The 27,660-nt window shown below is 40.7% G+C and overlaps 1 protein-coding gene across 9 annotated transcripts in view; it reads right to left on the bottom strand.

Annotated features, from left to right (window-relative positions):
* Positions 1–27,660, bottom strand: part of NIPBL (NIPBL cohesin loading factor) — a 227,798-nt gene that overhangs the window by 55,232 nt on the left and 144,906 nt on the right. For all 9 annotated transcript variants that reach the window (XM_061616556.1, XM_061616564.1, XM_061616519.1 and 6 more), the window contains 10 exons: positions 23,114–24,622; positions 18,887–19,069; positions 16,786–16,989; positions 15,864–15,935; positions 15,675–15,764; positions 13,406–13,509; positions 12,892–12,978; positions 9,137–9,368; positions 7,218–7,369; positions 6,556–6,636 (listed from right to left, as the gene is read on the bottom strand). In XM_061616556.1, the coding sequence (XP_061472540.1) occupies positions 6,556–6,636; positions 7,218–7,369; positions 9,137–9,368; positions 12,892–12,978; positions 13,406–13,509; positions 15,675–15,764; positions 15,864–15,935; positions 16,786–16,989; positions 18,887–19,069; positions 23,114–24,622 (2,714 nt within the window). The remainder of the gene's footprint in view (positions 1–6,555; positions 6,637–7,217; positions 7,370–9,136; positions 9,369–12,891; positions 12,979–13,405; positions 13,510–15,674; positions 15,765–15,863; positions 15,936–16,785; positions 16,990–18,886; positions 19,070–23,113; positions 24,623–27,660) is intronic.

Here is a 27,660-nt window from a genome sequence, read left to right as displayed (position 1 = left end):
TGGTCTCACCTGAAGGGTGATTTTCACAGGCAGACTGCCATCAAGCAGGTATCATAGCTCCACATAGTGTCTGAAGGCAAGAATGTTCTGAAGTCAAGACTAAGGGCCTCAGGTCCCTCCCACTCTCCAGTTCATTCATGACGAGTCCAGAGATAGATATTTAAAAATGTATGAAAAAAGGTCAATGGACAAGGAAATAATGAAATTGCAATTCTATAATAATACAATACTAATATTTCAATATAACAGATTCAGAAGGTCTTGACTTCATTACACAGAACCTAAACCTTATGGAGTAAACAGAAATATATAGAAACAGATGGAAAATCCCCAGATATCCTCCAACAGGGAGGGTCGTGATGGCAATCTACCTGTGAAAATCACCCTTCAGGTGAAACCAATGGTCCATTTTCCACAGGTATCCTGTCATCAACCGGGATGTACCAAAGCAGCCCATACCAGGGAGGGACCACCCACATCCTAATTATCACTGAGAACCTGTTGCAACACCTGCCTACCAAAGGAGGCATCAGCAGAGGCGTAACAGTCAATTTTGTAATGCCTTATAAATCAATCTGGGGTAGACCAAACAGCCGCTCTGCAAATATCTGCAAGGGGAGTGTTGGTTGCAAAAGCAGCCATAGCGGCTGCTCACCTAGGAGAGTGCGCTGTTATTCTAGAAGGAACAGGAAGCTTAAGAGACTCATAAGCTAAGGTAATACATGCGCACAACCAGCGAGACAAGGTAGAATTAGCTACTTTCTTCCCCATAGATCGTGGATGAAATGATACAAACAAGGACTCAGATAGTCTTATATCCTGGGTTTGAGACAAGTAGGTCTTGAGGGCCCTCCGGACATCTAACGAATGCCAAGCCTTCTCCAGGGGATGGTTGGGATTCGGGCAAAAGGAAGGGAGAACGATGTCCTGGTTGCAATGAAAGGCCGAGTTGACCTTGGGACGGAAGGAGGGATCTGTCCGCAGTACAACAGAGTCCTTATGAAAAACACAAAGATGGCGGGCGGAAGACAATGCACCCAATTCCAAGACTCTTCTCGCAGAGGTGATCACTATCAGGAACAAGACTTTGAACGACAACAGATGTACTGGCACAGTCCTAAAGGGTTCAAATGGAGGGCGTTGTAGAGCCTGCAGAACCTATGACAAACTCCATGAAGGAAAACGATGGGATACAGCCGGCGAACATCGAGCGGCTCCCCTCAGAAAACGTTTGATAAGAGGGTGCGAGGCATTAGGAGTATCAGTGGATGAAACCGAGAGAATGGACGATAAAGTGGATGCATGTCGACGTAAGGTGTTGGGCTTAAGCCCCATCATTAGGCCTTTATGAAGGAATTGCAACACCTGTTGTATTGTGGCTTGAGAAGGTTGGAATTTCTGGGAATCACACCACTTGGAGAATGCCACCTAAGTATTCTGATATATACGAGTGGTAGACGGATGTCTAGAGGCCAGTATAATGTCAATAACCTCTTTAGATAGGCCTGCATGCCTCAAATGTCCCCATTCAAAAGCCAAGCTGTTAGGTTGAGCCAACTGGGGTCCTGATGCCATATTGGACCCTGTGATAAGAGGTCTGGCCTGACTGGGAGTGTCCAAAGGTCCGTCACTGACATGGCAAGGAGGTCCGAAAACCACAGTCAGCGGGGACAATACAGGGCTATTAGAACCAGCTTGGCCCTCTCACGTTGAACCTTCCGCAGAGTTCTGGCCAGAAGTGGTATTGGAGGAAATGCAAACAGCAGGCTGTCCAGCCATGGTATCGATAGTGCATCCACTGCTTCCACTGTTGCGTCCAGGTACTGAGCAAAATACCTGGGTAGCTGGAAATTGAGACTGGAGGCAAACAGATCCACTGAAAGAACGCTGAATCGGCGCTTAAGAAGATGGAATATCGTCGGATGAAGTTTCCATTCTCCTGGGAAGACCTGTTGTCTGCTAAGCCAGTCTACCTACTGTCACATTCCAAATTCCTCTGAGATCTTCCGCTTTCAAGGATTCCAGACGTGTTTCTGCCCACTTGAATATTTGGTAGGCTAGGTTCTGTAGAGAACGAGACCCTTGTCTGTTTAAATGTGATTTCGCACATGTTGTCCGTTCGAATGAGAACATAGTCCAAGAGGAATAGAGACTGAAAATGAAGAAGAGGTAAGTGGACAGCTCTCAGTTCCAGCCAATTGATGCTCCGAGTCCACTCGACATCGGACCAAACCCCTTGAACAAACTGGGAGTTGCAGTGGGCTGCCCAACCAGTAAGACTGGCATCTGTGGTTACAACAGTCCTGTGGGGTTCTCTGAAAGGAGTGCCCCTGTTGAAATTTTGGACTATCATCCACCAGCGGAAAGACACAGAGCATGATCGAATACGATTGTACGGTGGTTGGATCTGGCAATGTCCTGCTGGAACGGTAATAAGGCCCACTGAAGTTGGCAAGTATGAGCTTGAGCCCATGGCACAATGTGGATGGTGGACACTAACATTCCCAGAGCCTTAGCTAGAAGCATCACATCTGCACTTGACCGATGCATCAAAAGGTGTGCCATGTCTATGATGGACATGATGCGGTCTGAAGACAAAAAGACCATCACCTGTAAGGTGTCTAGCATTGCCCCTAGATGTTGTAGTCGTTGGGTTGGCTGGAGATGACTCTTGTCGAGACTGACTAGCCAACCATGGGTCCACAAAACATGGAGCGTGAGGGTCAGATGGAGATGAGCCAGCTCCATGGAACTTGCCCGTATCAACAGATCATCCAAGTAGGGGTAGATATGCACCCCTTGTAGGCGGAGGTAAGCCACCAAGATCAGTAGCACCTTGGTGAAGACTCTTGGTGCGGACGAGAGATCGAATGGCATCGCTCGATATTGGAAATGCTGGGGGCCGAAGGCAAACCAAAGGAACTTCCTGTGATCTATGCAAATAGGCACGTGGAAGTACGCTTCCTTTAGGTCAACAGAAGCCAGGAAATCTCCTTCGTGAAGGCTTTCTATAATGGAGTGGAGGGATTCCATTTTAAATTTGCGATACTTTACAAAATGGTTGATGAACTTGAGGTCCACCACCGCCCTCCATGACAGATCTTGTTTGGGCACTGCAAACAAGAGGGAGTACACCCCTTCCGACCTCTCTCCTGTGGGGACTGGTTCTATTGACACTATGTCCAAGAGGTGATGTATGGCTTTCTGCATGATGCAGTGTCTGGATGGAGCCTTGGAACAAGGGGAGGGACGAAATCTGTCTGGAGGGGTTGCCCAAAACTCTAGTGCATAGCCATGATGAAAAAGATCCCTGATCCAAGCGACCTGTGTCAGATGCAGCCAGTGGTTTGCAAACAGAAGTAATCTGCCCCCGACCAGGATCGCGTCAGTATGGTCTGTGCTGGCGACCCCCTCCATGATATGAAGATGTTGAGGTACCTCTACGTCCCTGGTACTGACCTCTGCCTGGGTAACGTTGTCTGTGCCAAACTCCCCGGGAGGAACGGAAGTCGGTGGCTTGAAAATCCGGCATCGTCCCCTTGACCACGCTCCTCGAAAGGACTGGAACGTATGGTATGGGGTGAAACATCTGAACTGCCTGCAACCATCATATTGGGCAGTGGCCAAGACAGGCTTCCAATCATCCTTGGGGTTCACTAACACGGCTTTTAGGGCTTCCTCCCCAAAGAGTAATGATCCAGCGAAAGGTGCCCTTGACAAGTTGACCCTGGCTATAGAGTCCGCCTACCAGTGACGGAGCCAGAGAGTTCACCGAGCCACCACCTGAGCAGCGATGGCTCTTGCTCCCAGCTGAGTTGAATCCAAGGTGGCATCAGCTACAAACGCCGCTGTTTTACGTAGTTTCACCAGGATCCGTCTTAAAGAGACTGGATCGGGATTGGGGTCATCTAAAAGGTCATCTAGCCACATCATTGACGCCCTTCAGAAGATGGAAGCTGAAGCAGAAGCCCGCATGGCAAAGGTGGTAGCCTCGTGGTTTTTATGTAAGGCAAAATCCAGTCTCCGCTCAGAGGTGTCCTTCAACTGGGAATCCCCTTCCCTTGGCAGGAGGGATCGAGCAACTAAACTAAAAATCGGCTCGTCTATACCAGGGACAGCCAGTCGATTTGCAAAATCCGGAGCCAAGGTGTAAAGCCTGTCAGCAAGGGCCGTAAAGCAGTGTGTCCACAGCGGGCGAGACCATTCTTCCTTGGCCAGTTTTGTTGATAGGATCTGGCACAGGGAGGTAGTGCTCTGTTGATTTGGGGGATTTCAAGACCCTGGCCCCTTTAACAGGGGGAGTGGCAGCTGCAGGTTGCGGAGGTTGGAGGCCTAAGATGTTCAAAACTCTACGAGAAAGGGGATGATAGTCGGTTGCATCAAACAGGTGATAGGATGCATCCTCCTCCTGCTCAGACTGATCACTCCACTCGTCTCCTTCGGCTTGCATAGAATACGATGGATCCTCCAAACCGGTAATCTCATCGCCCAAACTGCCCCTGGCAACATTGAAGGGGTTAGGTGAGCAGGATGGCACTGCCTCATTGGCTACATAGTGTCCCCAAGTGCCAGATTGACTGTGTACGCTCCGCTGCTGAGGGGCAGTGACCTGTGATTGTGACTGCACTTGAGATAAGAATGATAGCATGTCCTGTAACTGAGAGAGAAACTCAGGAGACAACTGCAGGCCCGATAGTGGATGGTCTGAGTGGTCCGGCTGGTTCGATTATGATTGCACTTGTTGAAGCAAATTAACAGGGAGGTCATCATGCTGACGAGATGAATGAGCCCTAGGGGGCAACATAGGTGGAGGCAGGCAACTGACCTCTGGCTGGGCAGGAAACCCCTCAAATTTATCCCCAGATGACCTGGCCGGGGAATGAAAAAGGGCTGTTAAATGTTCTTGGCCCACATTATCAGAAGCTGGAGCAGACACGTAACGTGCTCGCTTGGAAGCACTGTGGCTTGACAGATGTTTAGTTTTAGCAACAGCCTTAGCATGTAATCTGGGTTGCTTATGCTTAACCAACTTGTACGAAGTGGTTTTGCCTGATTGTTTAGCACTGGTCGCCTGAGCTGCCGCTGGCTGTTGATCCGCCATCAGAAATCTCCGAGAGGGGTTCAGTACACGCCCACGGATGGGGGAGAATGTACAGACCCAAGGCTATAGCGCACGCCCAAACAGCCTTAGCGCACGCCCACGGATGGGGGAGAATGCACAGTTCCAAACAGCCTTAGTGCACGCCCACGGATGGGGGAAAATGCACAGTTCCAAACAGCCTTGGTGCACGCCCACGGATGGGGGAAAATGCACAGTTCCAAACAGCCTTGGTGCACACCCACAGATGGGGGAGAATGCACAGTTCCAAATCGCTTCAGTAACCAGCCTCTGTACACATCCAAGCCACTATAGTGGAGGGCCTTGTGCAGGAATCTCTTTACCCTGCAGCACACACACAGCAACTATACTGAAGGGCCTTGCAGGATTGGTTACTTAAAACAAAAACAGGGAGACTCAGGTCTAAATCTCTCTAAGGGAGTTCTCAAACAGAAAGAGCGGGAAAGAAAGGGCAAACAAAAAGGTGTCCGTTAAAAAGGGCGGGGAAATTTGCAAAAAACAAAATGGTGGTCGGAACGAAGAAGAAGCAATGGCGGTCGGAGAAGAACACCAGAAACCCCAAAATGGGCCCGCCAGGAAAACCGCTGCCGTCAGGAAGCAGAACGGCCTCCGCGTGCTCCTTATAGCCTCAGGGGAGCCGAGGAGCGCAGTCGCGGCTTCTTAAAATGGCCGCAGAGCGAGCCGGGGCAAGGGGGTTGCAGAGCAGCCCAACGGAAAAACTTAACGCCGCTGCTGAGGTTTAGGCTAAGGCTGCTAGATACAAAAAGGAGCCGCAGCTCCAGGCTCCTGGCCGGGAAGGCGAGCCGCCGCCAAAAACAGCCAGCAAGGACAAACGGAGTGTTGGCGCTGAACAGGAAGCTGCAGCCGCAGGCTCCTGACAGAAACTACAAGCCGCTGCCGCCTGAGGAAGGGAAAGCTGCAGCCACCGTCTCCCAGCTAAGGGAAGGGTAGTGGCTGGCGCTGTCTCCCACAAAGGGATTCAGGGGGATAGAACAAACCGAGAAAAAAACACCCCCAAAAAGAATCCCAGTCAAAAATAACAATGAAGGGAGGGAACAAAATGAAAAAACAATCACTCCCATACACTTTAATACACAGAGGGAAGGGAACGATAGGAAATGACTACACTCAGATCCATACACTCTGTCAGACAAAATACACACACAGAAAACTTAGCTATAATAAGTTTATAATACGCTATTCTAGATATCCGCCTCAGACAAAGGCAAGAATGAACTGGAGAGTGGGAGGAGCCTGAGGCCCCTAGTCTTGACTTCAGAACATTCTTGCCTTCAGACGCTAGGTGGAGCTATGATACCCACTTGATGGCAGGCTACCTGCGGAAAATAGCATATACACACTCTTTTAAACACACACACACCACCAGAAGTTATTAAATTCTTTACAATTATTTATTGGTTAAAAGGTATGCTTACTGCAGTGACAAGTTTGATGGCGCATAACTGAAGTTCACTGACATTTTCTACAAAAAAAGGTGTTATCCCCATGGAAGAAACCTATTAACAGCAAAGAAAAGCAATCTCATTATACTTAACAAACTGATATAATATCCTATTTTCAATTGTGTACTCCAATTCTTATGCTAGTTGCAACAGCATACAATGGTAATGAAAGGAATCTGATGTCTCAAATGTAAGCAAGTCAACACACACTTGTTGTCCCTGGGTTTTTGTTGTATTTTTATTCATTCCAGATTAGCCCCAAATAAGAGAAGTTATCAGGAAGCCTCCTTCACCAATGGTACACAATTTCTTTGTAAAAAGAAGAATATACAAAAAGCTGGAGGTATCAGCACAGAAGTCCTAAAATGTGAGGATTTTCAGAAGGTAGGCTACATGCACGTCAAGAACATAGGATGAGTAGACAACCTGCAGATTTGCTGATCTTCAAAGATGCATACATTTTCCATACCATTCATTACTAAGTCCACTTTTTTTTTTCAGAGTGAGTTTTTAATAAAATATTCAGCAGATTAAAATTAAAAAGCTTCATTATTATGTATTGTAAAAAAAAATACACTGGAGAAGAATATTAGACCGGGGGGAGAGAATCTCATTATTGAATGCATCAAACTTACCTGTAGAATAGTGGTGTCAGTAAGAAGCTGTATCTCCAACAGTTCAGCCAAACTACTAACAATATCACAAACTTTGTTGTATAACATCACTATTACTCTCTGTTTGTGGGTGGAACACTTGGCACGCTTTGCTTTCGAGCTTAATACGCCACCTAGAAAATTTTAAAACAAGTCACTTTTTTTATAACTTTAGCAACAATTCAAATTATATTAGATTTACTGCTTTTCATCGCCAAGCATATATATATTTCTCTTACTAACTATGAGAAGAAAGATAGCCCAAAGTTGACTATAAAAATCAAGTTGATTGTATGCCTGGGGGGGAGAGAGAGAGAGAGATCTTCTAGAGAGGGAATTTAATAAGGCTTTTACACCATTAAATATGTGAATTAAATTGATCAAAATCAATTATTGTTAGGACACCGCAAAGATCTTCAGTCACTTCTGATACAGACAACAGAGTTTTCCCAGAGTCAAAATCTGCAGAGATAGTACAACATGTACTTAAAGTTGCATCTGTCATAGCTGGGAACTCTCTCAAGTACGAGGCTCTGGATTAATCCAACATTTTGAAAAATACAAGAAAAGCACCATGAAAAAGAAAAAAGAAAGTCAGGACAAGTCAATATCAGTGAACTGAAGGTCAAGCAGAATGACAGGTAGTAAACGGGGCAGACAGGTTGAAAAAATGGTAACAGGCGCTTCAAAATTTGCCAGAGATCAAAAGTTAAGGACAGTGGCTGCTTGGGAAGGGGGGAGGCTAATGTGCAGACGGTTGAAAGGAAACAGGAGGAATTGGCTGAGCTTATTAAGGGTAGTGGAAAATTGAGCATGACAACCTAGTGGGCAAAAAGCTAACGAAAGTTTCAAGCTGAGAGTAAGATGAGAGTCAGGATACAAAGCAATGGGAAGAACAGAAGTCAAAGGAGCAAGTTGTGAAGCTAGGTATGTTAAATCTTGCAGAGCTGAAATCAAGAGGAAGGGGACAGATTGAAGTACAGCTCCTACGTTAACAGCAGTGTGTAGAAGATGTTGTAGTGTGGCTAGTTACATGCTGCTCTGGAAACATGGACTAACAATGACATGACTCATCCCATTAAAGTATTACTAGCCCTCATGGGAAGATGGTGCAGCCATGAGAGTAACCATCTCACCACCTCCACTCATGACTGGCTTTCTCCAAATTTTAGACTGATATTGGATTAGATGCCACAGTCTGCTGCTTCCAAGATCCCCGTCACTCATGCTATAGCCAATTCCAGATTGTGATGTAATGTGCTTTGTGTGGGGCCATCCTTAAAACTGGAAGTTTCATTCATTCCACAATACAGCTGCCAGAGTTCTGACGGGAACCAGTTAATCAGATCATACTATAATGACCTTGTTACAACTTCACTGGTAGCCAATTTGTTTCCAGTCTCAGTTCAAGGTGTTGACTGTGACCTTTAAAGTCCAAAATGACCTGGGACCAGGTCCCCCTTTCCTCCACACCACACCACATATGCCTGGTTTGGTTCATTTGTTTTATTTTTGTTCTTTTCTCTTTTTAAGTTTGGTATTAATTGTTATTGGCAGCCACTCTGGGTATTCCAGTGATGGAATGGAAAGGCAGGATATCAAAATTTTAAACAAAATATAACCAAGTACAGCAAAGAGGGGCTTACTTTAAATTTAAATTGGCTTTGCCCACATTCCCCTCAATCTTTCCTGTTGCGTGAACCAAGACACTGTAGCACAATGAGCAGAGGTAGTGATCAGATGGGCAAAGACTCTGGGTTCCAGAGCAGCATCTAAAAAGCTGGTTCCAAACATAAGTTAAGGGTAATTAATAGATATGCAGGACAAGATTTGGGAGCTGTCTGTATATAACAATATGATTTCAAAAAGCAAGCAATATATCCTTCTGTTTTTATACTAACCACCATGAGGATCCAATCGGTAAACAGGATCATACTGAGGATAAAGTGTGTTCTGCAAGTGAAATTTAGTGTACTGAATAACTCTTTCTATTACATCTTCAATATATACAGCTTTGGGCATGTTGGGCGATGTCATAATGTTGATAGCAGTAAGACAGGCATCTGCAGATTTTGTGACTCTCTCCATGATCAGGTCTCTCCATAACCTTTCCTCATCTTCAGTGTCATTATTCTGCAGAAAAATTCAGAGTGCTAACTTAAAAACAATGTTTTAAAAAAGCAATCACAGAAAATATATGCAAGCAGACCAAGTTTATGCAACGTTAATGCAACAATATAAAAACGTGTAATGATTTAATGAAATATATTTTAAAAATATCTCAACAGCCACATACAAGCCAAGAATCTCTGTGATCTCTACTTCATAATGCTACTATCTCAGAAAAATCCTCCCTGAAATACAGTTGCCAACTTTTTCACCAGCTGTGCTCTTGTGTCTTTAGCAACAGCTTGAATTAATAGGCTATAATATTTATTATCCATGCCATTAAAAGCTTCACCTGTAGATTTCTGCATATCAAGCTGCTGAAGACACTTAATCAGCCAGGGTTTTTTTCTGGTCAGTTGGCAAGCCTCTCCCAAAAAGACCCTGTGAAATGATAACAGCGGATGAGGCACACACTGTTCATGGCTGTATTGGAGCCTTGCTCAGTGTTTTCTCATTCATGGAGATGAAGTCTGATGGAACACCATTTCTGATAAAATTCTCTGCTCTTTCCCATCTTCTGTTGCTCAAGCAGGGATCCAAGAGAGGAGGAGGAGGAAGAAGCACGTGAATGGGCAAAAGCCACTCTGGAAGAACTTCCATATAAGTAATCTGAATTTCCAACACAAGTGCACACTGCTATTTCCATTAACAGGTAAGTAAAAGTATTACCTCCCTCACCAAGTGGAAGGTCAATAAGTCATTGTAAAGTCTAACATAGTAGAAAGAGTGTAAATAAAGAATTATCATTTGGGATGATAAGGGTAAGATATTTTACATATTCGCATCTACACAAGAATACCTCTGAACACTTCTACTATAGATCTCACTCACTCACTTTAAGGAAAGAGAAAACAAAATATCAATCTTGGCAGAAATTTTTTAAAAAGTCACAACAATGGCAAAAGGCCTTTCTCTGCTTGACAAATATACAGCAATGGATACAGCTATAGTGGTTTCCTGAATAGGATGGAATTCTTATTTCCTTAAGAAAGAAGCTCCACAAAAGTTGGAAGATTGACTTGTTCCCTGTAGGTTCCTGAAAAGGCTTAGCCATAAGCCCACCAGCACCTCACTTTGAGAGAAGTGGGCATAGCCATCAGAAATGCTATGCCATGGGACAAGGAGCACAAAGAAGGAAGCCTATGCTGGATTACCACTACATTTGGATCCCAGCATGCAGCGAGACCTGATGGGTGTTGGACAAGCTTCCTGTCTCAAAATGGAAGGACAAAGAGTCCGTACGAGGGTGTAGGAGGCTAGTTTGATTACTAACAGACCTACAAAATAGTATGATAAATCCTTGCTTTGTGCATGAGACAGCCCTTCATAAAGGAAGGGCCACAGTTCACGGCAGACCACATGCTTTGCACACAAAAGGTCCCAGATTTCCCAGATAGTGCTGGGAAAGACTTCTGTCTGAGATCCTGGAGAGATACTGTCAACTGATGAAGACGGTACTAAGCTAGATCAACCAATGGCGTGACTCAGTGTAAGGCAGCTTCTTTTGTTCCTGTGTTCTCATGATTACTGAGAATATTCAGCTGATGGTCAGGCTTTTCGTGGGTACAGCTAAGAGTAGGTACTTTTTTTTATTTCCATGCGAAATATATGCATGTATTTTAGTTGCCCATCCTAAGCCTTTAGATGGGGTTACATTTTAAAATGGAAATTAGACACTAGAGCAGCCTTTCCCAACTAGTGTGCCTCCAGATGTTGTTGGACCACAACTCCCATCAGCCTCAGCCAGCATTGCCAATGGTCAGGAAAGATGGGAGTTGTGGTCCAACAACATCTGGAGGCACACTGGTTGGGAAAGGCTACACTAGAGGGTAGGCATGAGTCAACTCTAACCTTGTGCAGTCAATTTTTAAGAACTAGAATCCATCCAGTCCACTGATGAAAATGTAAAGTTTCAACATGCAACACAAGAGTGACAAATTCGAGAAGGATAGCCAGTCTTCCTCTAGAGGAAACACAAAGAGTCTTGTGGCACCTGTGATTCCCTCACTGTGTGCATTGATAGGAGAGCACTGTTGCCACCAACCTCAGGAAGAAAAAGTAAAAGAGTTCAGTGAAGAGTAACTTTGGCAATGGGAAGAGGAAGTAAAGTGGGGGTAATATATCAGTTGCACAGAGAATACAGAATGCTACAGACTGCAGAGACAAAAGGGAGGCAATAGATGGAGTACAAAGATACCTGGGAGGAGTATAGAGAGGAGAATGCAGACCTACAATGGTATAAAGAAAGAAGAGGACTAGTTAAATAGAGAGAGGTGGTAGTGGAAGAGAAGAAACAGCAGCATGGGGCATAGAGAGAGAGAGGAAGGATTTAAAGAATGAGGTACAGAGAAAGCTGTTTGGTTAAAATTATGACAAAATGCTTGTCTACAATTAATGTAATGGTGCAGTCCTGATAATAAAAGAACCCCTCAACTGAGTTGTGCATACCTGGACTAGTAGAACCTCCATTTCATTTTAAAGAGGTGCTCTGTAGAAATGGCTTCTTAGTAAGTTGCTTAGGCTATTGATTTTCTCTGTGACATGCTCAGTGAAGATGGTAGCAGTGTCACAACACAGTCCATGCTGTTTGCTGGCTGTCACTTGAACCAACTGGTCCTCAAATGCAGTCTCCAAGTCAGGAGGAGAGTTTGAGAGGCCATTTTAAGGCTGGGTAGCTGGCTAATCAATCCAAGAGAATCGAAAGAAAGGCCATGCATCTGGATTGCTTATTGATCAGTACTTATAAAACTTGCATTTTACAAGCTGCCTTTCTCAATAACCAACTCCATTGTGGAGCAAAAGGGGTCCAAAGAATAGACTTGTGATATATAAATAACAAATATGGAGTAAGCAATCACGAACTGAATAGAAGTGACAAACTAAACAAGAGTTCAGTCCCAAGCAACTTCAGTTTCCATTACTGTGAACGGTCACTTGAAAAAGAGTTGGTTACCATAACTCAAAAGGTCCTGGAAACTTAAATGTGGGAATTACAGGGGAGAGAAACTCCAGAACATTTTATTATTATTATTATTCCTCTTTTTACATGCACACAAAATTTTAGTTCATTTCACTAATGTTTGCTGTTGGAATAATTTATTCAGTTTCTATGAACAGCCACATGATGGCAATAATGTACAATGTTTAAAGAAAAAGACAGACATCTATACCAGAAAACAGACACTTATTATTTGAAAAATCATAAGTACAAGGCCCAGATCAGTATATATTGCTAAAAATTAATAACTGTTACACAATTTCATGTAGTGCCGACTACTGACAACTGAAACTGATAACATGAGTTCCAACTCATGTCAAAATAAAGTGTCCATTTGAAATTGAAAAAATAAAATTACAAATTTACAGTTATACCTCCCAATAACCAAAAGCAGAAGTGTAAATGAAAACATCTCCAAGAGATATAAAATCATTTTATACTATTTATTTTATTTATGTTATACAATAACACCATCATTTGAGAACTTACATGGTTAAGCAGAGTAGAAAGTTTCGAACCATCTTGAATATTTTTCTCCAAGATATTCAGGACTTTCACTGTTTTTTCTGTTGAAAGCTAAAAAGAGAACAATTTATCCAGTCAGTTCTTTGGTGGATATGATATGGTCTCTAAGTCTGGCATTTAGAGTTATAAACAAAGTGGCATCATTCACCCTCAAATTCCGTCTCCTTCCCTTGCCAAGTTAAATAAATGGCTTCAAAGAAAATTGGAAGTGGACCCTAGTTCAGCTCAAGGTTAGGATTTAGAGTGGGGGATTTGCCTCCTCATGATCAGACACGGCTCAGTCTGGACTACTTAAAAACCAAAAATATCTCTACATTTAACTGAGAGTATTTGTACATATTTGTCTTTTATACTCTGTCCAAACGCCATGGAGATTAAAAGAGCTCCAATATCTCTTCCAGAACAAAAATATGTTTTGAAAAATCCCTCCTTGAAGAAACCTCTGCTACAATCTCTGTTTTAAGCAGCAATAACTCACCTTGTCCATAATGCCCATTGCCTTAATTTTAGCAGATTCACTGCCCAATTCACTAAGTTGATGCTTTCCCAGTAGAAACTCCTGAGGAATTTCATCATCATCACCTAAAGAGGAAAAAAAGTAATCTCATTTTTCTTGTCATCGCAGCAGTAAGACAGCCATTTCAAAGACAGACATCAATATTTCAAGATGTCTAAATCTATCCATTTTACTTTCTTTGTTTCTCATCTTTGCAATCCCCACTGTAGTTCTCCCCATTTTCACATCAGTTCGCATTTTTATTTTTAAAAAAGTCCACTTAAATATTTGCATGCATTTCACCCAATATACATTTTTGTGTGCAATTTCTCCTAATACATGCATTTTTGTTGGAGAATGCATCACAAAATTTGGACATGTGAATTTTGCAGAATAGCTGCACCTTGGTTCATGTATTAGTTTGGGAAGTGTGATTAGGTAGGTTCACAATGAATGTGAACCAAACTAATTTCTCAACCATTTCAAGACTCTTAAGGGTAGTCCAAAAGGCAGTCTCTCTGGAAATCTAGGTCAGGGTTTCTCAAATTGTGGTCCACAGACCACCACCAATCAGGTGGTCTACTGAAAGTTTGCAGAATAGTCGAGGAGATTTGTAATTTATTTGTTCTGATAAGAGATTGAGGCTATTTTGAGCAGGGTTGGATTATCAAGACCATAACATAGGGCTCATGATGTTTATAGCACAGCACTGGTGAAGTCTTGCTAATTTTTCTCTATAACTGTATCAGTTAAAAGGGTCTCTCTCAAGCTTAGAACCATGATTTTTATAATACAGTGCTAGTTTTTAAGATGCCAATGCTGAAGGAAAAATGTTATTAAAGTATGAGATATCTATGCACTTTGAATTGTAGAACAAAAAAAGGTGGTCACTGACCTACCCATCGCCAGCAAAAGTGGTTCACCAGGGCAGGGGGGAGGTGTGAGAAGCACTGATCAAGGTCATATTCGATGTAGCCCACAAACCACTTAGTCCCAAAATTATCCTGAAGACTCAACTACTAATTATCTACAATTATCAGATGTAATTTTGGAACAGTCAAGCATGGATTGCAGCCAATCAAATTCTATCCTTGAACATACTTCAAAGCTTTTAAGGCAAATCATTTGTAGAAGCCAGCAGAGGCTATGAATGGGAGGGATGAAGGAAGGAAGCCAGCCTCCTAAAAAGGACCCTGCAAATAAGTTCACAGAATTTGCTCTATGAAACAAATATAACAACGCTCCAGAATAGATTGGGGACAGAAACACATGGGAAATCGGCAAAAAAAAATAAATCTCAACTATCATTGGGAGCTTCGCATTAGCAGAGTTCTGCTCACAGGATCCAAGCTACAATTAAGCACAGAGATTCAGAGACTAACCACCTTCTAGATTAAACATGATAATGTACTTCCTGTACTTCCATGCACCAGAATAGAGAACAAAGTTGAGTGAATCAATGATCTGGTTCACACAATGTGTTAAACCACAGTTATTAACACAAACAGCTTAACATGAAGCAACAGCATGCTTGCACACGCTGCTCAAAAGTCCCCTCTTCATTCTTTCTCTGTGACTAAAATGCTGGAAACAACAAACAATTCTCAAATTGTTGTGTCATCCAAACTTGGGCTTGAGGTTTGTTCCCTCAGACAAACCATGAGCGGTACACCAAGAACAAACCTTAGCTGCTATTCCTGGTTTGTTTGGAGAGAAACAAGCCACAAGCTTTACTTTGGATGACACAGCAAAAGTTTGTGGATTTTGGTCTTGTTGTGACCAGGAACAGGAGAGGAGCAAAGTGGGGACTTCTGAGCAGCATCCACCAGCACGCTGCTCATTTGCATTAAACTGTTAATTATGGTTTAAGGATCAGCGAACATAGTCAATGTCTGTAACTACAGCACAGTTACAGTTGTCTGGGAAAAGAAGTAATGAAAATCTCAACCATTTGCATCCAGAATATGGGCTAATAAAAGGTTACCAACTTTGATTCTAAGAACAAAAGTCAAAGGTAACACAATCATCCCCCTCTGTCTAAAAGGGAATTATTTTTGTGCTGGTTGCAATTGCTGTTCTTTCTGGGATTTGCAGGCAGTTGGAGGAAGAAGCTTTTTGATAATAGTGTCAGAGCCCACCAAAGATGTCAGTCAAAAATGGAAGACATATATAGCCATCTATACTAAAACGGTCTGAGGTATCTGAGCAGCCCTGAAGTTGAGGGAATTCAATACATAAAAAAGTTATTTACCAAATGCAGTAAAATCCATGTCTTCCAAATTGTCCAAAATATTTTCAACTGAAGCGCTGAATCTCTTGAATGTAGAAGAATCCATCATTTCTAATACAAATAGGAAGCATAACATATTGGAGCCACGATCAATTAATGGCAACTAACTATTAATGGTAAAGTAATTAAAATTAGCAAAACCCCTCTTACCTTCAGGTGTTAGCTTTGGTTCATAAGCTTTCCTCTTCTTTTGCTTCTCTTTTTTCTTCATTTTTCTAGCCACTTAAAATATAAAATGAATGATTTGCAACAAATGTTTTCCTCTATGGTAATACAAGGATTGTTTTCAGACATCACTATAAGCAAGGTTCACTGAGATGGGTACAAGCCCAACTCCCACCCTCAGTCACATGTTCCCTTCTCCCTTCTTCTCTGACATGGCTGCCAGAGGAAATCGGAAGCTTTTGCTTCCACTTTCAACTACCTGAAGCTTAATATTATGTTCAAGCCCTAAACTGAAGTTAATCTTAACTATGGTTTGTTGAAATAAGCTGACTTCATAACCATGGTTAATAGCTTCCAAACAAGCCAGGATTCACAAGCCTAATTTAAACCATGGCTTCTAAATCTGTTAACCATAGCTCCCAGTTCACATATATTGGAAAACTATGGATAATTGCAGCTTCCTCGTTTGTTTGCTGCTTACAGAAAAGGAGTAACACAGCAATGAAGGGGGCATGTGTAAATGCATGCAGCTTGTGTGTACCCTGGCTTCTTAAGCCAGGATTTCTGCATGCGAGTGCAGTCACTATCAGGTTCAGATAACTATGCCACAGTTAATCAACCTCAAAAACTTTCAAACTCCTCCTTGGGGCCATGCTAGAGAAGGAGGGCCCACACAAGCCAGGGAGAAGCTATGCTTGTTCTTTTCTCTATAATTTCTCTATGATTTATCCTGATGTTCAAACATAGCCATTGCAAATATACAAATACCTTTCAATAAGTCAGGTCTAATTCAGGTAAACAAAATAAACAACATTTTTAAGTATAATGTTTAAAGAATATTCTTAATGTTTAAAGATTTTTCTTTAAAAGTTGTATCACTATATGAGCAAGTCTAATAGATAATTACCCTCACTGAGGCTAGGAGGGGGGGAATAATCATCCACGTCTGAGTCTTCTGGACTACGATTGCGGTATCGACTGCTCCCAGAGCTTCTCCTTCCTTCATGATAATGGCTACTCCTTTTATGATCTCCAGAACCTCGTCTGTCATGTTCTGCATATTCCCAAGCTTTATCATCATCTCTATCTTTTTTATGCCTTTTGCGGGAAGCTAGAAATTAACATAGTTATGAATGCAGAGTCCAGTTTAAAGGAACTCAACACATCTTTAGCTATCAGCAATTCATAAGCACACTTTTTCTTAATTGCTACTATGGTAATCTTGGAGGACAAACTGATAAAACTCAAGTTGCTAATCCTACTGAGAGTTTTCAAAATCAGCACAGCTTTCAATATATAGAATTACTAAAGTCCATCCTTTCCAGTTTCTACTCCAAAATACTCGTTTAGTCTTTTATTTCTTGTCTAAGGTATCGCTGTGCATTGTTCCCTTGTTTCCATCTCTCATCTTCAACTGTTGAGCCAAAATCCAGAAAAGTTATTCTTATGCTTGAAGCCTATTTTCACTTTGGAAATTCCCACTAGATATGCTGTTTTTTAAATTAAGAAGCAATGTCTAGCCCTGCATGCAGATCTGACGTGTGCCATTCAATTCGTTGAAACCTTGATGCTGCTCCAGAATTCCTCTACTTGGCATTCTTTCTCTTGCTCACTGTAACAAACATGTTGCCTCTTTTTTACTGTTTTCATCTGTTGCTCCAAACCTCATCAGATGTTCAATTTTTCCTACTTTTCAGCTTCTCGAAAGTTGGGGGCTCTTAAAACTTTTCCCTTGATATTCCAGTCAGGACTCTACATTAATCTGACTCTCTTCTTGATAAATCTAATGTCTCTTATCCCAAACTTCTGCATCCTTTTTCTTTTGTTTCCCTTAATAAGAAAATTGGTATGTTTTGGAAAAGTTTTAAAACGTATGTCTAGCTTTTCCTCCTAAACATCTCCCTCTTACTTTTCATCAATTGCCTATGGGTTGAAATCAGTGTCTCTACTTTGAGCACTACCGTACTTGCTTCTAATTTCTGTTACTGAAAGGTATACTTTGTAGCTAAAGCTTTTTTTTCCATTTTAAGACAGTTGTTATTCTTTTCCATTATTCCCTAATTTTTCTTTTAATTTTGTTTCAGAAATACTGTTAAACTGTAAGCCACTTTTTTCAGGGACCTATTCATTTTATCCTTTTCTAAAGAAATCATACCTATAGCATTATGAAAATATTAGCCAGGATTCAGAGGTGGGCATATGCATGGGTTTTCTACTACAAAAATTTCCTACAAGATTTTTCAAATTTTTCCATTAAACCTTATACTGTTCCTCAGATGTTTGTTTACATTTTGTTTACTTTTTGCTCAGTTTGGGGTGGAGGGAGGAAAACATTACAATAAGCCATCTATTCACCTGTTCATTAAAGACTACTACTGTTTCTATAAAATCCTATAACCTCCTGGGCCACCATAAACAAACTCTGAGTAAGTCTGTTTACTGTTTAAAGAATTAAGTAAATCTGTCTACTGCTTAAAGAAAAAGAAACATATGAGTTTTATGACAATGTTTGTCTCTGTATTATATTGTACTAAACTCCAGTTAAGTTAATTTTGTCTAACTCTCAGGCATACCTCAAAGCAGCCTACTGCAAAGTTAAAGGACTACATTGCTGTCAATATATGTACAGTGCCCTGGACAAGAAAAACACCCAGACTTGCAAGAGGGAGGGTAGAGCTGAATTCTGCCTCAACTCCCAGTGGCTCTCATCTGAGGTCTTCAATATGTGAAATTACAGGTCATTTGGCTACTGCCTTATTGAGTTGCATCTGGCAATGATTTAATTTAGACACTGAACAGCTATTTGCTGGGTTACTAGATGAAGATTACAGTATGCTGGGAGTGTGTACTCCTTTTTGGGTTTTTTCCTCTAATCTTAGCTACCCTGGCCTCATCTGAGTAAACTGATCCTTACTCATCGGCAGAACTGATTAGGAAGACACCACAAACACATTATCAAAACACAATGTCTCACCATTATCAAAATAAGAAATCACCACTCTACTTACTTTCAAAAGCGACTTCACTGTCATTGTCGTCGTCAGAACTGATTTCAGCATATTTTGGTTTTTCATTTACTGTGCTACGCTTACGTTTGTTCATTTTCACTCGTTCACAGAGAGGCATGGTAGACTCAATTTCTGCTAGCAGTTCTGGAGGTAATTCCTTTAACACTGACTGATCTATGCTACCTATCAATGAAGAGTAAACTGTAAGTGAATATAAAGCTAAACAAATGAATATCTATAAGTTAAATGTTGATTAACACTTTCACCCTGCCTTTCACACTGTATCCCAAGGTTTAAATATAAAAAGCTACAACAACTAGCAACACGCAGCATTATCAATAAAAATACCGTATTATAAAGTACAAAAAGTTTACTGAAATATGAAATCAACCAAGAGCTCTCCTTTGCAAAAATACATATTAAACATCTCTGTCTCAGAAGCAGTCTACTTCAGAAGACTTTTCAACAGCACAATAGACATTTTATTAACATATGCAAGTAGATTGTGTGTATCAGTAGGTGAGGGGAACTTTGAAGTCATTATCCGGTTTACAGAGGTTAATTATAGTGACAAGATTCACGTTCCCTTCTTATATATCAGAGCAATTCTTTAAGTGCTTCTATAGGTAGGTAAGCATCTTTATATCCATATTGGACAAACAAGTACTAAATATATACATAATTGGTTTGCTCCAAAGACATGCTCCCTTCTGGTCCTAGTCCCTCTCCTAAGCAAAGCCTATTCCAAGGGTCAGGGGACCCTCCTGAATGCAGCGAGTTGTGGCACAAGCAGCAGAGAGTGATTACCAAATACTGGATGAAGGTGCCTCCTTTTTAAAAATTTATTTCATTAAACTTATATCCTGCCCTTCCTCCCAAAGGAGCCCAGCAAACACATCTGTAACAAAAATAAAATTAAAAACAAAATAAAAACTAAAACATTTTAAAACTGTTAAAAACATCTAAAAACAACAGAACGTGTATCCAAACATGTGTCTAAATAAGCTCACCAAAACAAATGTTTTCCACAGGAGTCTAAAAGAATACAATGACATCACATACAGGTGCTAACTCCTTACTAAAGGCCATGACTTCTTACAAAAGCAGAACAGAGGCTATATGGCACTTTTAGAAGGGCAAGTTCTGCAGATGAAAGTGATTGAGTATGGGGTAAAGTAATCCCTTAAATAAACTGAGCTCATGCTCACAAAATGTGTCTCTGCCCAAGTTTTGATGACCCCTGTCTCACTTGAACAAGGCTTTCTGGGAGAGGGCTGCTGGGAAAAGGACAAAGTGGGAAAGTCAGCTTCCAGAGATATGGATGGAAGATTTTCCAAAGCAGACAATTTTCTGCAGAAATATAAAGCGCCGGAAATGTTTCATTCCGTAAGTTCATTAGTAATAATAAATGCATGCCAATTGCAAATACAGTATTCTGTAAGCCTGGCAGCTTCAAGCATTTTAGTTTTGTTTTTACTAAATACAAATAAACGTAATATATTAGTTCACTCTAGAGCATCATAAAATTTTCCAATTGAAACTATCTTAATTCACAAAGGAAAATGTTCCAAATCATTTTTTCCTGAAAACCCATATCACTGCTTCCACCCATGGCTTACCTCTGGACCTACCCATGAATTATTTATTTATTAATTTTACATTCCACTCTTCCTGCCAAAAGAGCCCAGGGTAGCCTACTGAAAGGAGGACAAAGGAACAGATTTCCTCCCCATAGCAATTAAATACCATCACTATACAGAAAAATAAATTTGAGGTTTTCTCCAGTCTCCACTTCTCCGCTGTTGTCTTTATCCATAGTGAGATGCAACTTAATCAATGTGAAAACAAGGTTCTAATTCTCCTGATAACAGGCAGACGCCTTCGTTGTATTCCTTTTGACACCTGCTTAAAACTTTTCTGTTTAGGCAAGAGTTTCCAGATGCACAAATGTTGATCTGATTCAATCTTTTCAGTTAATAACTGTTTTAATTGTTTTAAATATGTTTTGAATTGCTTGTTTTTTTATTTCTAATTTTAACATTTTTGTAAAATGCTTAGAGGCCTTTACATTCAAGCAATATATAAATTTTGTTTTAAAAAATTACTCCATAGATTTGAGAAATAAAGGATAACCCTTCTGTAACAGAACACACAAGTGAAGAGATAAACACTCTTCTTTCTCTACAGACAGTTTTTCGCACAGGCACCTCTTCTCCGATTTTGACCACCTTATATCCTCTAGTAGTCTAGTTCATCTGTTAAAAATGTTTAATACAACTGTCATGAGATGTTTGTATGCTCAAATTTAAGATGTTGCCCCAGATATGATAGGTTGAGAATCATTTAAACACAGTAGTTTTACATTAGGTATAGAAGTATACTAGTTTTGCGTATCAGTTACTGTTGTCTGAGACCCATCTGTGAAAAGAAATAGCAGTTCTCTTTTCTAAGACAGAGGTTCACAAACTGTAGTCCACTGACCATCAGAGGTCCACAAGCTTCATTCAGGTGGTTTGTAGTGTGGATATAGATGTGTGGTTGAAGACAGGAGACGGCAAATCACATTAAATACTCATACTGATTTTTAATGGGCGGGATATAAATTTAATAAATAAATAGTATGTAATTGCTTCTTTTATTTCTTAGATTGAATTTTAACAATTAAATACAAGAAATAAGAAATAAAAGGAGCAATAAAAACAATTAAAAACCAACACAGCACATTACAATTGCCACAACAGGCAGAAAAATAATTGGTCCACCAAGACCCTCAGCAATTTCCAAGTGGTCTGTGTGAGGAAAAAATAGGTTTGGGTACGACTGTTCTACATTCAAGGTAAGGTTTGCACAGATCCAAACACATATAACACATTGACACCTTTATTAAAAGGTTTTTTGAAGGTCTTAAATTAGATGACAATTATACAAGTGTGCAAATGGAGATTAACAACTGGAAAGATCGCCAAGTCTACAAATGAGTAAACAGGTTACAAATGCCGGTTTCAAAACCAGGGCAAGAATAGAAATGCAATAAACTGAACTAGATTAACTAGGTTTATATGGCTGATCATCTGCTTTTACAAGATTCCCAACAAAAAATAATTTTCATTTTCTAGGTGCTTACTTCAATGTCTTTTCAGCACCAAAGACCAGAATCTTTTATTTTCACAATCCTTTTAAATCATGCTGAAGATTCTTTAAAATATTATTTCCTAATCTTTTTCTTCTATCTGTTTTGATACTAAACAGGGAAGTGATTCTGCAATGATTATTTTCCCAAACCTAGACAATCTAGGCAAATTGGTGACTTCTCCGACAGTCCAGTCTTAGAACTGGTCTATACCTGGAATTTTTACTGTGTTGTAGCTTAGTTTCTTTCATTATGCCAAACTAATGTTGGTCATACTCAGAGTAGACCCTTCGAAATTAACTTACCGAACTAACTGAGATCCATTAATTTCAATGTAAATGTACTGCCTTCAAGTCGATCCTGAGTTATGGCGACCCTATGAATAGGGTTTTAATGAGGCTGAGAGGCAGTGACTGGCCCAAGGTCACCCAGTGAGCTTCATGGCTATGTGGGGATTCAAACCCTGGTCTCCCAGGTCGTAGTCCAACACTTTAACCACTACACCACACTGAATCTACTCTAATTAGTTGGATAGGACCTACAGTATTTTACTTTAGTATTATTCTGAAAATTGCAGTGGGCTGCCATCAAACATGAAAGCCAGGACCTCAGAATTAAAACCTCCAAATAAATACATCATAAAATAGATTCTATAGCTAGGCTCAAATGAAAACATACATTTTTCCCATGGGGTACAAAACATCTACGGTACTTTAATAGCTATATTAAATAACTTTTTCTGATAGTCAAGCTATACAAGTACAATGAAATGCAAACAAGCCCTAATGTTTACAGTCTATTGGCTCATCTAGCTCAGTACTGTCTATGCTGACTTGCAGTAGTACTCCAAGGTTTCAGGCAGGAGTCTCTCCCAGCCCTCCCTGGAGATGCCAGGGATTGAACCTGAGACCTCCTGCATGGAGGGCAGATGCTCTACCACTAAGCTCTGCCCCTTCCCTCTATTTTAAGCTATTAACATCCAATACCAAAGCAATAACATCATGTGTTCCAAAACAATGTTCTCTCTACTGAAATTAATATTTACAGTCAAACATCCCAAGATACTAAATATAATGGATAAAAACTTAGAAACTTACTTTTGTTTGATTTGGATGACTTGTTCTTGTTAGGTTTAAAACAAGAGCTCCTTGATCTGTCTTCTCTATCCTTAATAATTTTTTGTACATCGTCCAAAGAAAGCTTCTGCAGAACAACAACTGGTTTAGCTCCTTTATTTAGATCCTCCACTAGCCCAATCTTCTCAACTTTGTCCTTCGGTTCACCCTTAATTTCTGTTTTTCTTGCTTCGTGCATGACATTGCCATCTTTATCGCGTTTGATTTTTGGAATGATAAAGTGTTTCAAAGCCCCTGATCTTCCCCCCAACAAATAACTGGGAAACTCTGCCTTATTGTCTGTGTGTGCTTTATTACTATCCATTCTGCTCTTATTACCATCTGTCCTTCGTTCATCTTTACTGTTGTGTGATTTAAAACCTGGTCTATCTGGTCTTAATTTACCAATATCACTTTTATTTTCTTGTTTAATACGAGGGCTGTCAGGTCTTGATCTCTGATCCCCAGAAGACAGCCTATCACGGGACTCACCAGACTCGTTCCTGTGTTTTCTTTCTAGTTTTTCAGGTTTTGAGTTATCAGATTTAATGCTATGTTTAGAGTCATGCTCGCCCTTACTTGAAGACCTCAAATACTCAGGTCTTCTCAGCTTTGATGAATCTCCTCTGTGTCTCTCCGATTCACCCCTGTCTTCAGATTTTTGTTTAAGGTTATCATGATCACGCTTTAGAGAGTCAGAAACTGAACGTCCATCTGTCCTCTGTTTTAATGCATCAGACCTTTCAGATTTTACCCTGGAAGGATCAGACTTCGTATCCATTTTATATTTAGATATATCAGGCTTCTTTTCTGAAGATGACTTAACAGAATCCCGCCTGTTTTCATGCCTGTGTTTGGGGGTTTCTGGCCTACCTTCATTCTTCTGCTTTGGGGTTTCTGGCCTGCCTTCATTTTTTTGTTTTGGAGTATCTGGCCTCACTTCATTTTTCTGTTTTGGAGTTTCAGGTCGTTGCCTAATTTCCTGTTTGCCATTATTTTGCTTGCTCTCATTTTGTTTCATATCCACCTGCCTACTTTCATGTTTGCTTTCATGTTTAATTTCTGTCTGCTTGCTTTCACTCTGTTTAGTTTCTATCCGTTTACTCTCATTTTGCTGCACTTCTGCCTGTTTGTTCTCATTGTGTTGTATTTCCACCTTTAAACCTTCAGAATCTGACTTTTTCCTCAGGATTTCAGGATGGTTTTCAGATTTTAGTTTAAGTACTCCAATAACATCCTCTTGGGGAATGAAAACAGAACCGTCATTACACTGCTTTATCTCTTCAGGCTTTTTGATGATGTCTGAGTCCTGAGGAGCAGTTGCCTGAGAGTCCGCACGCCCTGCTTGTTGTAGATCAATGCTAACCATCAAGGCTGGCCTTGATCCATTTCCTGCAGACCCTGTCTCCTGAGAAGCTGGCTTATTTCCTCCAGTAGCACCTCCAGCCTCCTGTGGATAGGAATCTTGTTTTCGTTTCTTCAAAGGCTTATCTGCAAATAAAAGAAAGAGTAAGTTAAAAATGTTAGTGAATTAATATATGAAAAAACATGAAACATATATGCATTTTAGTATGTTCACAGACTACGATACAAAACTGGACTGCTGTAGACAACAGTATAACTTTAAATGGAAAGTATATCCAATCAGGTTTTATAAAAAAAAAACCGGAGTACTAACTAAGTTTTGTTTAAATCATCTACAGCAAGATGGAACCCTCTATACCAGCAACAAACAAGAACATAAGTATGATTCTGAATTATTCTGTCTAACATACTTGTAGTAGCATTGTGCTTTTACAGAACTCGACATGGAGTGCACCAAAGGGAGCCCTAAGCTCTGCTGTCTGCCAAGGAAAGAACAGCTAGACAACATTAATTCCCAAAAGTTTCAATGGCAAATAAGATGATTTCCCACCACTCACTCACATTGTATTGGAGTCAAGCTAAGACTCCACCTTCAGACTGTTTCGATGGTCACTTTCACTTTCAATTTATGTTTTGTGGCTGCTTATTCCAAATAACAGCCCACAATTTGGGCAATGAAAGGGTAGTAAATTGATTTTTTTCCCCAAGTAAGGAACTTAGAAACTAAAAAGTTCATAAATGGTATCAAACTAAGTCTCTTTAGTCCTGTCCACAGCAGCAGTGGAGGAGAAGATGGAGGGAAACCCCCTTTTCCTCAAACACAGATACTACAGAAGTATAAAAACAAAGGTGGAAAGGGAGCTATTGTAGAAAAACAGGAAAACAAATGCTTACTCCTCTAAGTTAGTAAAAGCAGTACTCATGCATCTTCCACATTAGATTGACACATTAATAGTTTACTGAGTCATCCTACAGTGCTCAGGAGAACTGAGCACCTGTTGTGTGCTAGGGACCTGCTTCAGTCACTCTTGCGCTGTCCCACCAATATCTGAGTCAACTCATGACAGGGGGAAAGGAAGGAAAAGGCAAGCTCCATTCATCCCCTTCAATACCCAAAAAGGCAATGGGTGGAGAAACTAAAATGGGGTGCGAGATCAATCCTGAGGATACTCAGTAAAGACAAGATACATCTTATCAGTTTAGGCTGCCTTCTCTATTTGTTTAGCCTTCCTTTAGGTTTGCTTTAAGGTGCAGCCCCAGCAAACAGCCTGCTTCCAAACACAGTAAAGGCCTTGAGAAGGAAGTCAGAGATGCCCCCCAGTGCTGCCTTTCCAACAAGTTCAATTTAAAAAGATCCTGCCTCCTACTTGGTACCCCAGTGTCCAGCTGATAGTCCCAAATAAAAAGATGAATGGTGCTTAAAAGTTATGAATTCCATAACTGAATATACAAATTTTGTACAGAATAGCAAAACTATACAAAATGTAATTCAGCAATCTGAACTCAGACTATCAGCCATGTTTGTGGCCTGCCAGGTGCTTGACAACCCACCTGTTTGTATAGTCCTCAGCAAAAAAAACATAGTTTTGCCCCAGCTGACAGACTGAGTTGCTTGGTGAATCAGAAGCTGAATAGACATGGTATACAGCAAACATATGTACACTTACACCCTCATTATTTTTGCCTTCCTGGCATGCATTTGTTTGTATCCCCAAATACAAAAAAATCAGTTGAACCAAAATTTAGCAGAAACCATGTCTTTTCCTGAGAGAATTCTGAGACTTCTCTTGCCTTTCCCCCAAAAAACCACTTTTGCAAAACAAACAAAAAACAACACCAATATTCATCTTTTTTTTGTGGTGACCACTTTTTCCCTCCACATTCCCCTGGAATGATGGTAGGTCCAGGCGTCGTAGAGGATGCAAAGTGGTGACCAGGCTGCCAACAGTTGCTTGAAACAGTACAGAAAAAAACTTGGTTTAAAAAAAGAAGCTAAGCTACTAGCCTTGTAATAGTGAGCCCCATCCCATTTCTCCTTCCCCCAGAGAAACTCAGTGAAATGCTTCCTCCCCCTGCCCTCAATTTCTCTGTCTGCAAACAGGGTGGAGAATTTCAAGAGGTTATCTGCACACAACTCTAGTTTTAAACTAGAAAACTACCAAAAGTAGTTCAGCATCAACACTCCAAATTAATAGCTCATGTGAAGAGAACTTCAATTGTAGTTATCTAATGAAACACATTTCACATGCGCTGTCACAACCTAATCAAACACTGAAATTGTGAATTACAGTTTGGTAATAAAGTGAGGATAGAGAGTTGACTTTTTGAAACTATACATTAAATCCATTTCCTAATCAGAAGAAAATGAATGAGATACTAGTGGAAGGAAATAGTGAACAGTGAAACAATTATCTCTGAATGCTGAGGGATGTTAGATTCTTTGACTTTTCGCTGAATCCAAGATCAAAGCGACTGAAACAGATCATACATAATCCTAGGAAATAAAATCGTTCAAATTCAATATTTCAAGGTGTTACACATACCATGAAAACAGTACAGCACAGAACATAGCATTTCACTTTTGTTCACTTAGGCATGTGCACATTACAATAAAATTAAGAGCAGCCTGATTATCTCTAGAAACTCTGCATGCTGAATTCTGGATAGAATTTGCTACATGCAGCAGAAAACAGGTAGAAGCTTGAAACATTTAAACTTTGCAAAACGCTTGTGCATGATATAACCACACACCCTGGCTTTGTACAGGAAAGACGGGGTATGAAGGCCTCTACACACACATTGAGGACCAAACTGTTCAAAGAAGTTGTGGACAATTTGTATCAGAACTCAATGACGTACATAGCATTTTCTGATGTTTAAGTCAGATCTATATTTCTGTAAATTAAACCAACTCCTCCTATCTGCGGATGAGAAATCTCAGCACAAAACTCCAGACAAAGCTTAAATTAGCGCTGCATAAAACAATACCCATTTCATCCAGGCTTGGAACTATGTCACCCTAAAAACATCCAAAAATGGTACTGGCCTTTTACACATACTGACTCACAATCCATCTATGCCTAACCCACAAATGTTTGCTCAAGTTGTTATCTAGCATATAATTCACACATTTCAAACCCCTGTGTTTGAAGCACTTTACATGT

The sequence above is a fragment of the Rhineura floridana genome, chromosome 1 (genome assembly GCF_030035675.1).
Source record: "Rhineura floridana isolate rRhiFlo1 chromosome 1, rRhiFlo1.hap2, whole genome shotgun sequence".
NCBI lineage: Eukaryota > Metazoa > Chordata > Lepidosauria > Squamata > Rhineuridae > Rhineura > Rhineura floridana.
This window is presented reverse-complemented; position numbering and strand designations above follow the sequence as displayed.